Source organism: Lontra canadensis, unplaced genomic scaffold (assembly GCF_010015895.1).
Source record: "Lontra canadensis isolate GAN:19392208 unplaced genomic scaffold, GSC_riverotter_1.0 scaffold6, whole genome shotgun sequence".
Classification (NCBI taxonomy): Eukaryota; Metazoa; Chordata; class Mammalia; order Carnivora; family Mustelidae; genus Lontra; species Lontra canadensis.
In genome coordinates, this window is record NW_022631000.1 from 2,402,921 (window position 1) to 2,416,310 (window position 13,390).

Sequence of the window (13,390 nt, forward strand, 5' to 3'; positions counted from 1 at the left end):
TTACCTGAACCAAATGTCCTTTAAAATTGTGCCATCGTTGCTGCTTCTGGTAGATTTAAGTTCTTTGAGTTGTTATTCTGGTGGAAAAACCTTCTCATCCCAGAGCATATAAGCCTAGTGGTGGCCAACTGCTTCATGGTAACACAGCTGAAATTTTTTAACTAACATATAATGTATTATATGTTTCAGGGGTACAGGTCTGTGATTCATTAGTCTTACATAATTCACAGCACTCACCATAACACAACTGAATTTTTAAAAAGCTATCTAAAATAACTGTCAAGGATAGTTGTTCATTTGTTTGCAAATGTGCTTTTATCTTTTTCCATAAAATTTTCCAGCTCCACCTGCAATGCTACCTTGTATGATCATGATTCCAAGAACACAAGTCTGACTCCCCAAAAGGGTAGAATAGAACCTGGTGAGGCTAAGGGATTTATGTAGTTTGACAAAGGCCTGAAGGGATTCTGATATTCCTTTTTCCACTCCTGAGTTAGTTTTCACTAAGTAATACAACTATCTCATTTTACAAATGAAAAATAAGACCCAGAGAAGTTTCAAGGTCACACCAAGAGCAAGGTCAAGACTTAAATTTCTCTCTTCTGAACAGTAATCTAGTTTTTTTCCTTTCTTATCTTTCTGGTTTTTTTTTTACTACATCATTGACATACGATATATGAAGATTATGCCATTTAGAGACAAAATATACATTTTACTTTCTCCAAGGGAACCTAAGGCTTACATGACCATAAAACAATTATTTCACTAAATTTGGATTTTAACATAAAAGTGATTAAAATTTATGTGGCAGATGCAGATATAAATTGAATTGAAGTTAATGCATTAGTCATTGTATCATTCTCAAATGCAGATTACAAAAAAATTACATCCGTTGCCTGAGAGGAAAGGTGGGGCATTATATCCTGATCAAGATGAAACAATTTCCTGAGCTGGTCATCACAAAGGGAAAAATAATTTCAAGGCCAGTGTCCTAGAAGTTCCCAAATGAAGTTACAAAGCGTGACTAAGGTGTAATCCCTCTTTTGATGTCCCTTACACATTTCTTTATGTTTGTCTTGAGAAATAGTTTGATGAGAACATGAAGCCAGAATCCCATGGGCCCATACTAATACTTCCTGACTTTATTAAATACTTTGAAATAAAGTCTTGAAATAAAGTTTCATTATAAGTTATAAGGAGTCACTGAAATTTCCCTCCTGCTGTGGGAGAATTTGGGAGGCCAGGAAAAGGAATTTGTATTTTTCAAAATGCTTACTGAGTCCCTAAAAAGAAGTGAACACAAAGAGAAGGAGGGGAGGGGATCGTGGCAACAAATTTCTGGTAACAGGCTTGGCTAATGCCTCCAGAAGACACAATTCACAGCTGCGAAGGGCCTGTTTGCTACATGTATTTGAAGATCTGTGCGCTCCCCAACCCATTTCATCACTCTAGAAACACAGAACAAATGAAAGAGATCCCTTTTGCTTGACTTCTAGTATACTACAAAAGATAAACATGATTAGGAAATACTAAGACCAGTTCACAATAGTAAATGCCAAAGAAAAGCGAAATATTTTTATCAATAATCTATAGTCAGGGAGATGTGAGATTGGACGATAAAGGCCTAGTCCCATCTTTTTTAGGTTCTGACCACAATGGCCTACTTATTTGATCTGCGAAGAAATTTTAATAGTGAAATTGGGACAATGTAAGATTTTAATCTTTCTTTAGTCATGTAGAAAATGTTTCTACTCATTTATTCGTAGGTTATTTACTTTCCTATTTCCAGTCTCCCTCTCCCTGGGAATCTCGGCATTGTGTTGCTATTCTAGAAAAGCGGTCCTTGCTCTCATGTTGGACTAAATAGAAAAGGGTCCAAAGGTGGAAAGAGGAGAGTAAAGCAGAACCCATGTTCCAACCCATTTACCATGCACAGAAAGGAGTGATGCTTTTAAAATGTGAACAGTCTCCTTCAACGAAGGCTAGACATCAGATTTGCCCTTAAAATCTGGGAAACACCAGACAAGGCCCAAGTTGACACACTGCGAAGTAGATTCAGGCTAACAGGAGTTAACTCTAAGTGAGCACATACTATGGGGCAGGCCCTATCCTGCAAGGCCACACATGCATGAACTCATTTATCCCTCACGATAATCCTGGTGTGCAGGAGAAAGGAGGCACTGAGAAGTTCAGTAATTTGTCTAAATTTCTCAGGTTTGCATGTAGTGGTGCTGGGATAAGATCCCAAGCAGTCTCTACAACCAGATCATGGTACTTGCAAGCTGGGTTATCTGCTGACATGGGGCCTGCTGTGTTACATGTTCTAATCTACATTCCTAACTCATCCCCAAGGAATTGGTTTCCATGGGTAGAAATGACAAAACATGGTTTAAAGTTAATAAAATCTGAAAAATGAACAAAATATACCTGAGCATGACTTCTTCTGACTCGGAGGGGGAGCAGGCCGCACAACGATCAGATATTTAGGCTCCGCATCTGGAAACGATAACATTATTTATCAGTAAAATTCTCTGAGAGGGAGCAATGTTCACGACAGCAAACCCATGTCCTGACTCAATGTTCCCCAGGCCTTAATCATTGTAACCATCGCACCTGTGGATGAGAGGACCCAGGAATGTGTGAAGTTAATACTCCCTGAGACAATTCAGTCCATTAAGTTTTTGAAATGAAAATGAAATCCAGATTTTCAAAACCAAAATGGGAGTCAGGAAGAGGTCTTAAATCTTGCTAGACACAGATTTTTGTGCCACATTTTCATCAAGCCTTCCCACTGCAAAGAGATTTTTTAAAAATCTGCTCATACCCATTTTGTCATCCTACTATTCATAGAAGTCATCCTAATGCTTCAGAAGCAGGGAAGGTAAATCATACTTGCCTAAGACCCATGAGACGCAACAGGACCTCAGCTGCCTTATGATCTGAAACTGCTCACTTCCACAGTAATATGAATATTCATAATGTCCTCTTTATTTTCATCCTATTTGCATAATCTCTCAGCCTGTTATCATATTCAGCAATCACTTTTGTGAGCAATGTTTAACAAAGTCACAATTTCAGGTGATATGTTCTTCATCTACAAGATGCCAATGGAAAATAAAAGAGAATCTCTTTTAAAAATATTTGGACTGATGATTTGCAGATCTATATCCCTGAACAAATAACACATTATATGCCAATTAAAAAAATAAATAAATGTGTATTTACATGGGAAAAAAATATGTAGGCTTTAGCGCTCCTGGTTGGCTCATTCGGTTAAGTATCTGCCTTCGACTCAGGTCATGATCTCAGGGTCCTGGGATCAAGTCCCACTTCAGGCTCTCTGCTCAGTGGGGTGTCTGTTTCTCTCTCTCTCCCTCTGCCTCTCCACTCCTCTTGTGCTTTCTCTCTTGCTCACGCTCTCTCAAATAAATAAATGAAACCTTTAAAAAAATATCTAGGCTTTAGGGATGCCTCAGTGGTGTTGTTGGTTAAGCGTCAACTCCTGGTTTTGGCTCAAGTCATAATCTCAGGGTCATGGGATTAAGCCCTGCAGCTCTGCCCTCAGCATGGAGCCAGCTTGAGATTCTCTCTCCCTTGTCCTATCCCTTCCACTTGTGTGTTCTCTCTCTGTGTAAAAATAAATTAGTAAAATCTTTTTTAAAAAATTTAGGTTTTAAATAAAACGATGTTTAAACCATCAGTATGCACTAAATCAGGAGCTAATAATTTATCAAATCATCTTCTTTTTTGAATTGGTATTTCTAAGATGCTTAATTTAAATATACATAAATAAGCCAGATACAATTGGGCATACTGAATAGCATTTCATAAGCACTTCTACTGAACTGGTTTGTGACCATTATCTACAATAATTCTTCAGTAACTTTGGATCCTGAAGTTCATTCTGCATCCAATTTCATTTGGATGCTGTAGTCAACAAGAGTTCACCCCTGCTCACTCAAACAGAACTTACATCTTTGTTTTGTTTTCATTCTGGGTTTAAATGTCTTGCCTCTATGAGTCTGGAACAGAGGCCTTCTCTGCCCAAGGCTTTACGGAGCTGACCTCATCCTCAGCTGGAGACAACCTGGCAATTCGGGCCCTTTCAATGACTTGAGACTTTGTCTTTTACTGGACACCCCACACGGCCTTATTTGCTATAACCTGCTACAGTAACTATACCACATAAAGGAAACCAGGTAACCTCTCAAACCAACCTCAGAGCTTTGTCTCCTTTCTGATGATTGCCTCATGAGCACAACATGGTTAAAGGAATGTTCATTATGTTTCAGAGTCTCGTGTTTGAAGGCATAGCTTGCTTAGTGGGGCTTGGACAAGGAAGATTGAACCTAAATCAAAGGTCTCTAGTAGGAATATAATACATTCCCTGATTGTATTTGGGATCTAAAGTAATATAAGTATTAAGAATGCACCACATAGTCAGTACTTTCTTCGTGTAGGGCACTTACGAAACACTTTACATTTGTGACTAATTACTCCTCATGGCAATCCTACTTGATACACACTACTATGGCACATTTGTGGAGGAGGTCACCAAAGCAGGGTCAGCTTCATGGGCAGGTGACACGCCTTGTCACACAGGGCCCCATGTTCAGAAGCGTCCCATGCTTGGTTTAATGCCTTGCTGTCAGCGTGCTGAAATTCTTAATAGTTTTACCTTTGCATCTGAGTTTGGTAAGGGCAATGAAGAGCCAATAAAGCCTGTGTGGGAGCAGAGGAGCCAGAACAATAGATGGGCTGCAGTTTCTTTCCCACCCATAGTGGCTGAGATGCCCTCTCAGCATAGCATTCCCAGGGACCCAGGACACATGGGGGTTCAGCAAGACTCCAAGGTCAAACAGAGCAAGCATACTGCATCTCTGGCTGAGGAAGAGGGCATAGAGGGAACGTGTGAGGACACACTCACTGTTCAAGCAAACCAAAAGTCGCTTCCATGCAGAAGGCAATGGCATTGTAACCCAAACGACCAAGCAATCCTATAGCATCCCCTATTACTCCTGTTAGTTCTCCGTATTTGCCAACCACTTATGCTGAAAAGGACTATCTTGAAGAAAAAGGGAAGCTGGACCAACCCCCAGTTCCTGTGCCTTTCCCTTCTTCCTCACTCATAAGTAAGCCAAAGGCAGAGTTATAGAATGTCCACATGTCAAGAAGTGAAGGACAGAGAGTTAGTGTTTTGCATTTCCATTCTTTGGATAAGAAAGAGATACACGTGCACGTATCAATGACAAATTACAAATTGTGTGATCTGTGATTCTGCTTAGGTGTTGAAGGCCCATATTGGCCTTTAAAACTGGCCTTGCACGATGTAAAGATAAATGGCAAAATTTAGGTTAATAATTTAAAATTTTAATTTACTTAATGCCATTGGATAGCAAATAAAATAACACCATCACAAGCTGAGAACCTGTGGAAGAAAGGAAATATTTTAGGATCTTTAATGATAATTTTCTCCTGCTTTTTGAAACAAGGGCCTTGCATTTATTTTTAACTTGACTGTGCAAATCATATGCTGTCTTGAATTTACTTCTAGAAACCAAAACTAAATCTCTGTTTTTCTTAAGTTACCCTCACTGTGGCAGGATCTCTTAGCTTTTCACTTCCTTCCTTGATGCACATTAATTCAATTCTGCCTCAACAGCTTAAAAAAAAGGCCTGAAATACTAGAAAAATAGCATGCGTGGAAGCCAGAGATAGTGCCATGATCCAAGACATATGGTTATAAGAGCAATTTAAAAGTAATTTTTGTTATTATCAGTCATTTTGCATAAAGCCTAGGCTGTGACAGCCCAATACAAATTAGAACAGATGTCGGGAATGGGGGGCAGATAGGAGGCCTCTCACTACTCATTAGAAACTCCCAATATTCATGTATTTCAGCAGTCTTTGCGCTAGATTTGGAACACAAACATGGAAAAATAAAACAACTAAAAACCAAAATTTCTATTTCAGTTCTGTACTCTGAAACTCTTTGCAGATCTGTAGTAGCCTGGAAATACATACACTGTAGCTTGGTCAGCCATTCTATTCACGCGTGCCAAAACACACTAGTTCTTCATTTAGAAAATGCATATAATTAAAATGTCCATTTCAGCAAATTTGTGTAGAATACAGTTAAGCCTATACTGTGTTGCAGACTGATTACATCTAATTCTCTTAATATTTTAAATGCCCTGAGGTGAAGGATTGCGACAGGTTACTGTTTAAGGAAATCTACTACTGAAATCCTTTATAAAGTGCTAGAGTTTTTGGTAATGCAAATAATTCTCCCATAATCGCTCTGTTTGATAAATCCCAATTCTCACATTTTTATTAGAAGACCTCCACCTTGCAAGCCACACTGCTCTAGAATGAAGTCATAGCGAGCTTCATTTCTGCAGTGCAAATTTCCACAAAATAAAATTTAATAAGCCAGGATGATCCTACAGGAAATCATGTAAGGGTCTTGAACAAAAATAATAATTTACCCCTGCCATCTTTTTAACAATTTGGTTTCATATCAAACTAAATTTCTCGACACAAAGCATATACTCGAGAGGCTGGAATTACATCTTGCTTGCTAGTTGCTTATATAAGGTGAGTGCTTAACGTATGCACATCTGTTTCCTCACCTGCAAAATGGGGGGAAAAAAATCACAGTACCTAGCTGCACAAGGGTCTTAGTGATGATTAACCTGTAACAGTGCCTAACACATAGAAAGAGCTTAGTTAATGATAGCTATTATCATGACAATAAAGATGGGGATTCCTTGAAAGCAGAAATTTGTGTCTTCAGAGGCCCTGGGGACTTATAAAAAGGAAGGAAAATGTTCAAAGCCTTTTTTTTTTTTTTAAAGCAATTATCACAGGGTCCAAAATGCAAAAATTTCACAAAAATAAAATTAAACACCATATAGACAAAGATCCTCTGTCCTGACCGGACTAAGTAGCTCTTATGAGCTCTTTCAGGCTTCTTTTGTGTTCATCTCTCTGTGGTCCAACTTTATCAAGCGTTTTAGTAAAATGGTTTAGCCAGAAACCCCTATCTTCCACACCCGATCACATACCTGATCACAAGTGAGGATCCTTAACCTCCACCATCCCTTATCACCATGGCCTGCCTTCTGCAAGAATCTTGCCAGGTTAGTTTAGCCAGATTCCCCCACCCCTCATCCTCATGTTTCTTCTTAGTCATTTTCCATCCACGTATTCCCACCTGCTTCTTGGCTATAAATTCCCATTTTTCCTTGTTGTATTCAGAGTTAAGCTCAGTTTCTCTCCCACACTGCAAGATCCCATTATTGTGGTCCCTATGCCTACTGCAATAGTCCCTACCTTTAAACAAAGTCTTCCCAGCCATCTTTAACAAATGCCACTAAATAAATTTTTCCTTCATAATACTCACATCAATCCAAAAAATCCTAGAAAATTTACTGGTATGCAGAATCTGGCAGCACATAATACAATAATATATTATGGCCAAGTGTAGGTTTATTCCAGAAATGTATCATACAAAGAAAAAAAAATAAGCCTATTTCAACAGGTACTAAAAGTCATTTCACAACATTCAACACTAATTCTTATGTGATAAATAACGAGTCAATGGACACTTGCGTTAACATGATAAAATAGATCTTGAAACATCTGACCCAGCTTTCTGTAATGTAGAGCATCCTACACATACGTTCCTGTTGAGAAGCTCTTGCTGGCTTTATCAGAACACTCAACTCTCATTTTTATTTCCCTTTTATTGCTTTATTTTTAAAAATGTTACCCTAGGATTCTATTTTATAACCTGCTTCAGCTTTTCTGTTGAGTACCTGAGCCCACAGATTATTAGGGAAACAAACACAAGTAATATAACCAACTATATCACGTGTTCTTTGGGGGACTAAGATGAGATGGTGGGTTCGAAGCGTTATTGAAATATTTACACACGAGACCAGCTTACCAGAACTGCAAGTTGGAACAAATTTGCTCACAAAAACCCAGATTTAAGTTTCTATGTCCATTTCCCTCTTTGAGATACCTCCTTGCTTTACTGAGTATGGTTTATTTATTTTTCAAGCTTATTTTCACTTGTTCTCAGGATCACAAAAGTCATCATTTGCAAGTTACTTTGAGTGGATTCATGTTAATACAGTGCCCCTTCTCATGTCTCATTCTATTTCAATGACATAAAACAAAGCACATATCCTCTACTAAATACATACAGGGCAATGTGCAGGCTTTCCTCTGGTAGGAGAGGGCCCAGGCAGCGAAGAGTTAACACAATGGTGCTTAAACGTCTGGGTCAGGGAAGGTGAACATCATCTCTGATATCCTTCAAGGGTTCAGGGAAGACATTTAAGATGAAATTGAATTTTGAGTTGACTCTGAGTCTTTTAAAGACTATCCATGAACACGTTTGTCAGTAACTAGATTTTTGATGTAAAAAAGAAAAAAATCCATTGAATAGGTAGAATTATCCCTCCTGTGATTTGGAGATCTGAAAAGAACAGTGATGCTTGATCTTTGGTTCACCTCCAGAGAGGGGAAGAGACGGCTGCCTCTGGGTCCCAGTGGAAGAGGCTGAAATCTCTTGCTCTCTGGAGGTAACTGGGGCTATAGAAAGGCTTCTGAGATGTAGAAAGTGGGCCGCAGAAACCCAGCAAGGAGAACACTGGGCACTGAGCTAGAGCCCTGTTCATACAAGGGGCTCCCTCTGAACAGCTGTTCTGGCCGTCACTGCGATTTTGGCCACTAGGCACCTGATCAGAGGGTGGAAGAACAGAAAACCGGGATCTTGGGCAGGCAGGGGGAGAATGGAGCCCCGGGCTCTTTCATGATGTACAGAAGTTGGATGGGCTTCCAAATGAACTCCACCAGCTCTTCAGGGTTTGCAAGACTGGTGTGGGGAGAGGGAGGGAGGAAAGAATAGAATCCAAAGGGAAGAAATCTGATTTCCTTCTAATCTAACAGGTGAGAGTTTAGGAGTTTTAATTCGATTTGGAGATATAAAAGCAACATAGTATTATCTGAGTCCCAAATGATAACTTAACAATATTATAAATAAAGCTGTTTTATAAGAAATGGCATATTAAAAATTCAGAGCACCCTATTTCAACTGCTCTAAGACATACTGTCCCCTAGCTTTTAACATTTCTCAAATGCATTCTATGATTGGTGGTATCTTACATCGTTCAGGGGCAGTTGTGACTTTGTTGTCCTTACCGAGACCTTTCCTAGGAAGGTCAAGAAATTGACAGTTTCAAGAAGAAGGTCAGTGATTTGGAAGAAAACCCAGTAGAGAAGGGTTGCAAAGCTGCTCTGTCACTAGCATTCTTGCTGGCCTAGTGAGTGGTATGGTGTGGGAAAACAAGGCTAATGAAAATCAGAATCAAAAGGTGAAACAGAAGGTTCAGACTCTCAAGGTCAAGAATATTTAACAGTTACTGAACTTTTTTGTTGTTTATTTTACTTTAAAAATTTTTAAAGTAATATTTTCCTTGCTTAAGGTCCCAGCCCTAGTCTAGCCATGAGAAAAACATCAGATAAAACTAAACTGAAGGACATTCTACAAAATATCTAACCAGAACCTTTCACCAAAAATAAAGTCGAGAAAACAGACACTGTCCACCAGAGTCAAAGGAGACGTGACAAAATGTAACACGGTATCCTGCATGAAATCAGGATGAGAAAAAGGATCTTAAGTAAAAACTAAGGAAATCAAAGTACAGACCTCAGTTAATAACACATCAATATTGGTTCATTAGTTGTGACGAATGCACAATATTAACATGTCAAGAAAAGAATTTAAATGTGAAGTATGTAGGAATTGTCTATACTATATGAGCAACTTTTCTGTAAATCTAAAGCTAAGGCAAAGACTTAATTAAAAAAATAAAATCATATCTCTTTACAAAAAAAGATAATATTATCATATTATGTATCATTATGTATCAGTAAGACCAAGGAAGTTGTTTCAATAAATACAAAATAAAAGCCTGAAGGGATGCATTAATCAAGAGCTTTATTGTTTTTTACTTTTATATGAAAGAGTGGTGTGATTTACAGCTAAAGTTGATAAGTTTGATAAAGTAAGGTAACTATTTTTAAGAGATGTCAGTGTGGCACCTCATAAGACTACTAATAAATTAAGAATAAAATCACTGACAAAACCTAAAACAGAAGAAAACTATGGCCAGGGAAGTAACCATGCATAAATATTATCAATCCTCCATTGCATTTGCAAGTGTCCACATGCCACACTTGGCTGTAATCTGTCCCGAATGGGCACACTCCAAATTAAGTACACCCTTTAGCTTTCAGCATTTGGCAGGCAGCTCCTATGCCTTATATCATCAACACTAACACTTGAGTCATGTCTGTTTGAAAAATCCCCTTGAAAATCCTCCTTGTGTTTGAAGCCCAGACAGAGAGTTCCATTTACCCATCAGTCAGTTCTGAAGAAAAATAAATAAATAAATAAAAGACTCTCCAGAGTGTGGCCATAGAAGGGATAAGCAAACAGAGCTCCAGCCAGGGCCCTCCACTTGGCAGTCCTACCTCACTGCCTTTGCCTAAACCTGCAGACACTGTCCCTCTCACCCTCTGGTCCATGAAGAGGAGCTTCACTGAGAAAGAGGAGAGGCGTAACATGGTGGGGAATTGGAATGTATGAAGACAGTAAAAGCTACTTGTCTACTCATTTCTTGAAAGGCCACTCATTGTTCTTTCAAGATTTCAGTGGGGTAACCAACATTACTCCCTACCTGTTCCACCCATTCTCATCTTCCAGTGATAAGATAATAATAATAATAACCACCCATGGATACCACTCCATCAAGTCCATATCGGCAATGAGGTATAAAGGATTCATATTTGAACTGCAGTCCACATCTATTCTGAAGCCACGTTACTGGAAAAGGAGAAGCTCACGTGCGGTTGATGGATCCCTCGTGGGGGTAGTATCAACAAAAGAACTCACCACAAAATACCGTCATTAAGGGACTCTAGAGTAATGGCATATTAAAAAACTAGAACAGCAGCAGTTGATAGACTTAACAACTCAGGAATACCACTGATATCCTTTCAAAAAGTTCCATGCCCCTTTCAGAAAAACACTGATGGGACATTTTTCTAGAAAATTGAGGCAAGAGCAATGTCTGCTTAGGTACATGCAAACTTGTGGTTTTGCAAAGCTTCATGACATCCAGAAGTCCAAACAGAAGACAGTAGTTATAAGCCATGTCAGGAGTGCACGGAATTTACTAATTTATTTATGAATAGAAAAGTTTACTAACTTTTAACAATTCACTTCGATTACTAGCACTTTGCCCTCAGTTGCACATAAAAATGAAAGTCTATAGAATTATGAATCATCACAAATTAATAAAAATCCTCTGACTTTCAGAGTGTTTCTAAGTCCCTGTGGATGATGTGGTAGGCTGAGCCTGACATTGATTCTGGCCCAGACTCAGTTCATGTTTTGTTCATTTCTGTACTTTTAAACCTAGAGACAGTAATTACACAACAAATGTTTTCTGAAATAATGAATCTGTTCCTCCACGCCTTTATTGCCAGGGGCGAAAGTAAAGATGGAGGAACTGAGGCTTTTCAAGAAGAAAGGGAAAAATAATTGGAAGTTTGGGATATAGCAAAAGCAAATCATCTTTTTTTTTTTTTTATTTTAAGCTAGTGAGCTGTAATTGCTGAATTACTCTTTGATAAGCCTACCTGTAGAAATATTTTCTTTGAAGTTTTGCTTAAAATTAATATGTGGTTTGTATGTAAGAATTATCCCTCTTCCACCAGAAAAGTTTAAAGCAAATTTTAAAGCACAACCTACATTGTTCAGTAATTATATCCTTTACAAAATCAGTTGAATACTGGACCAATCCCCACTTTGGCAGGACCTTCTGCTATGGCCCCTGGGGGGGCTCAGAGGTCTGGCTACTCTCAGCCTTTGAGAGGAGGCTCCCAGGTCCTGCCCACCCCTCGACCCCCCCTGGCATGGGGAGAATGGTAAGGGCTGAACGATACTACAGTATAGTTAATGCAAAAACGAACAAGAAGAGCCTCCACTGGTGGGATTCTAGAATGTTCTGTCAAAAATTTGTTCTGAAGAGAGCTGACAGCTTCCATTGGGGTGTTTACTATAGGTGGTATTGTTCAGACTTGTTTGAAATTGACGGCAGTGAGGAAAAGCAGCCTCCTCACCCCCACCAGCCAAGTGAGCAGTGCATTGAGCATGGTGGGAAAGGAGAATGTAGCTGCAGTTGGAAGACAGGATGTGGGCAAGGAAGGGGTGGATGGAAGGGGTTGGAGGAGGAATGAGGGCTTTTCCTAAACACAATAATGTGTATTCCCAGAGGCTCTGCTACAGTTCTGCACTCCTCACAGCTTGCTCAGAACTGTCTTGCAGGAAAAATGCATCCTTTTTCCAGAATAACATTTCAAAGGCACATTCCATGGAGGAGACATTGCTGGAAGCATTTTCTGAGAGTTTTAATTTCAGTGAGAATCTGGGAGACCATGTGTAGAAAACACATGTCAGCCAGCACCAGCAACATTCTCTGCAGGCCTAATCAATGCAAATAATAATCATCATCAAAAGACGAAACCCCTATTTTTATAAGCGGGGGGTAAAGTGACATCAAGGGCCAAGTACAAAACATTTTCCTTCTTCCACAGTCTGTTTTGACTTGGCATGGTATGTATGGGCTATTTAATGTTGCACTTGTGGGTGAAAGCAGACTCTCCCTTGTCCCTCCTGACTGCTTGGAACCCTCTCCCATCAGTGTCAGTAACAGGATCGAGGCTAGTACTTCTGACCTCACCCTCCAAGCCTGAAAAGTCAATCTCCCCTTCCCACAGGTCTGCCATTCCAACCCATGGACTCCACAGGATTATAGTCTATGAACTGAAACAGCCTGTGTATCTGAACAGGGGTAGGAGGGGGGGTTACACCTGCCGAAGAACCCCAGGAATGCATGAGGCAGTGCAAGCTCATGTGAGTACTGCTGCAGCCAGGTCCTGCTGGACATCACCAAGGGGCTGTGCACACCAAAACCTCCCTGCATTCAGCACCCCAATCCCTCCTGAAGGCAAAGGGCAGCAGCAATCATCGAGTCTGGGTGGTGAGGTCTAACAGCGGGAGCAGGAGGGGACCAGGCTTCGAAACAAACCAGAGTAGGGGCTGGGAGATCAGCACACAGGAGCCCAGGCACTTAGCCCCGAGTATGTATGCCCCGGTCTCATCTGACCTCACTGAGAAAACAGCAGCAGCAACAGCAAAGCATTCAACTCCGAAAGCAGGGCCCTTCTGAGTGCATGGGTCACAGGCCCACGAAGTCAGCCTTAACCTGACCCTTCTATCCCCAATCCCCACATACTGACCACAACTGTG

General features: G+C 39.9%; 1 protein-coding gene across 5 annotated transcripts in view; it reads right to left on the minus strand.

Annotated features, from left to right (window-relative positions):
* The window catches only part of ABI3BP (ABI family member 3 binding protein), a 245,382-nt gene that overhangs the window by 157,315 nt on the left and 74,677 nt on the right, over positions 1–13,390 (minus strand). For all 5 annotated transcript variants that reach the window (XM_032852058.1, XM_032852062.1, XM_032852059.1 and 2 more), the window contains exon 3: positions 2,428–2,496. In XM_032852058.1, the coding sequence (XP_032707949.1) occupies positions 2,428–2,496 (69 nt within the window). The remainder of the gene's footprint in view (positions 1–2,427; positions 2,497–13,390) is intronic.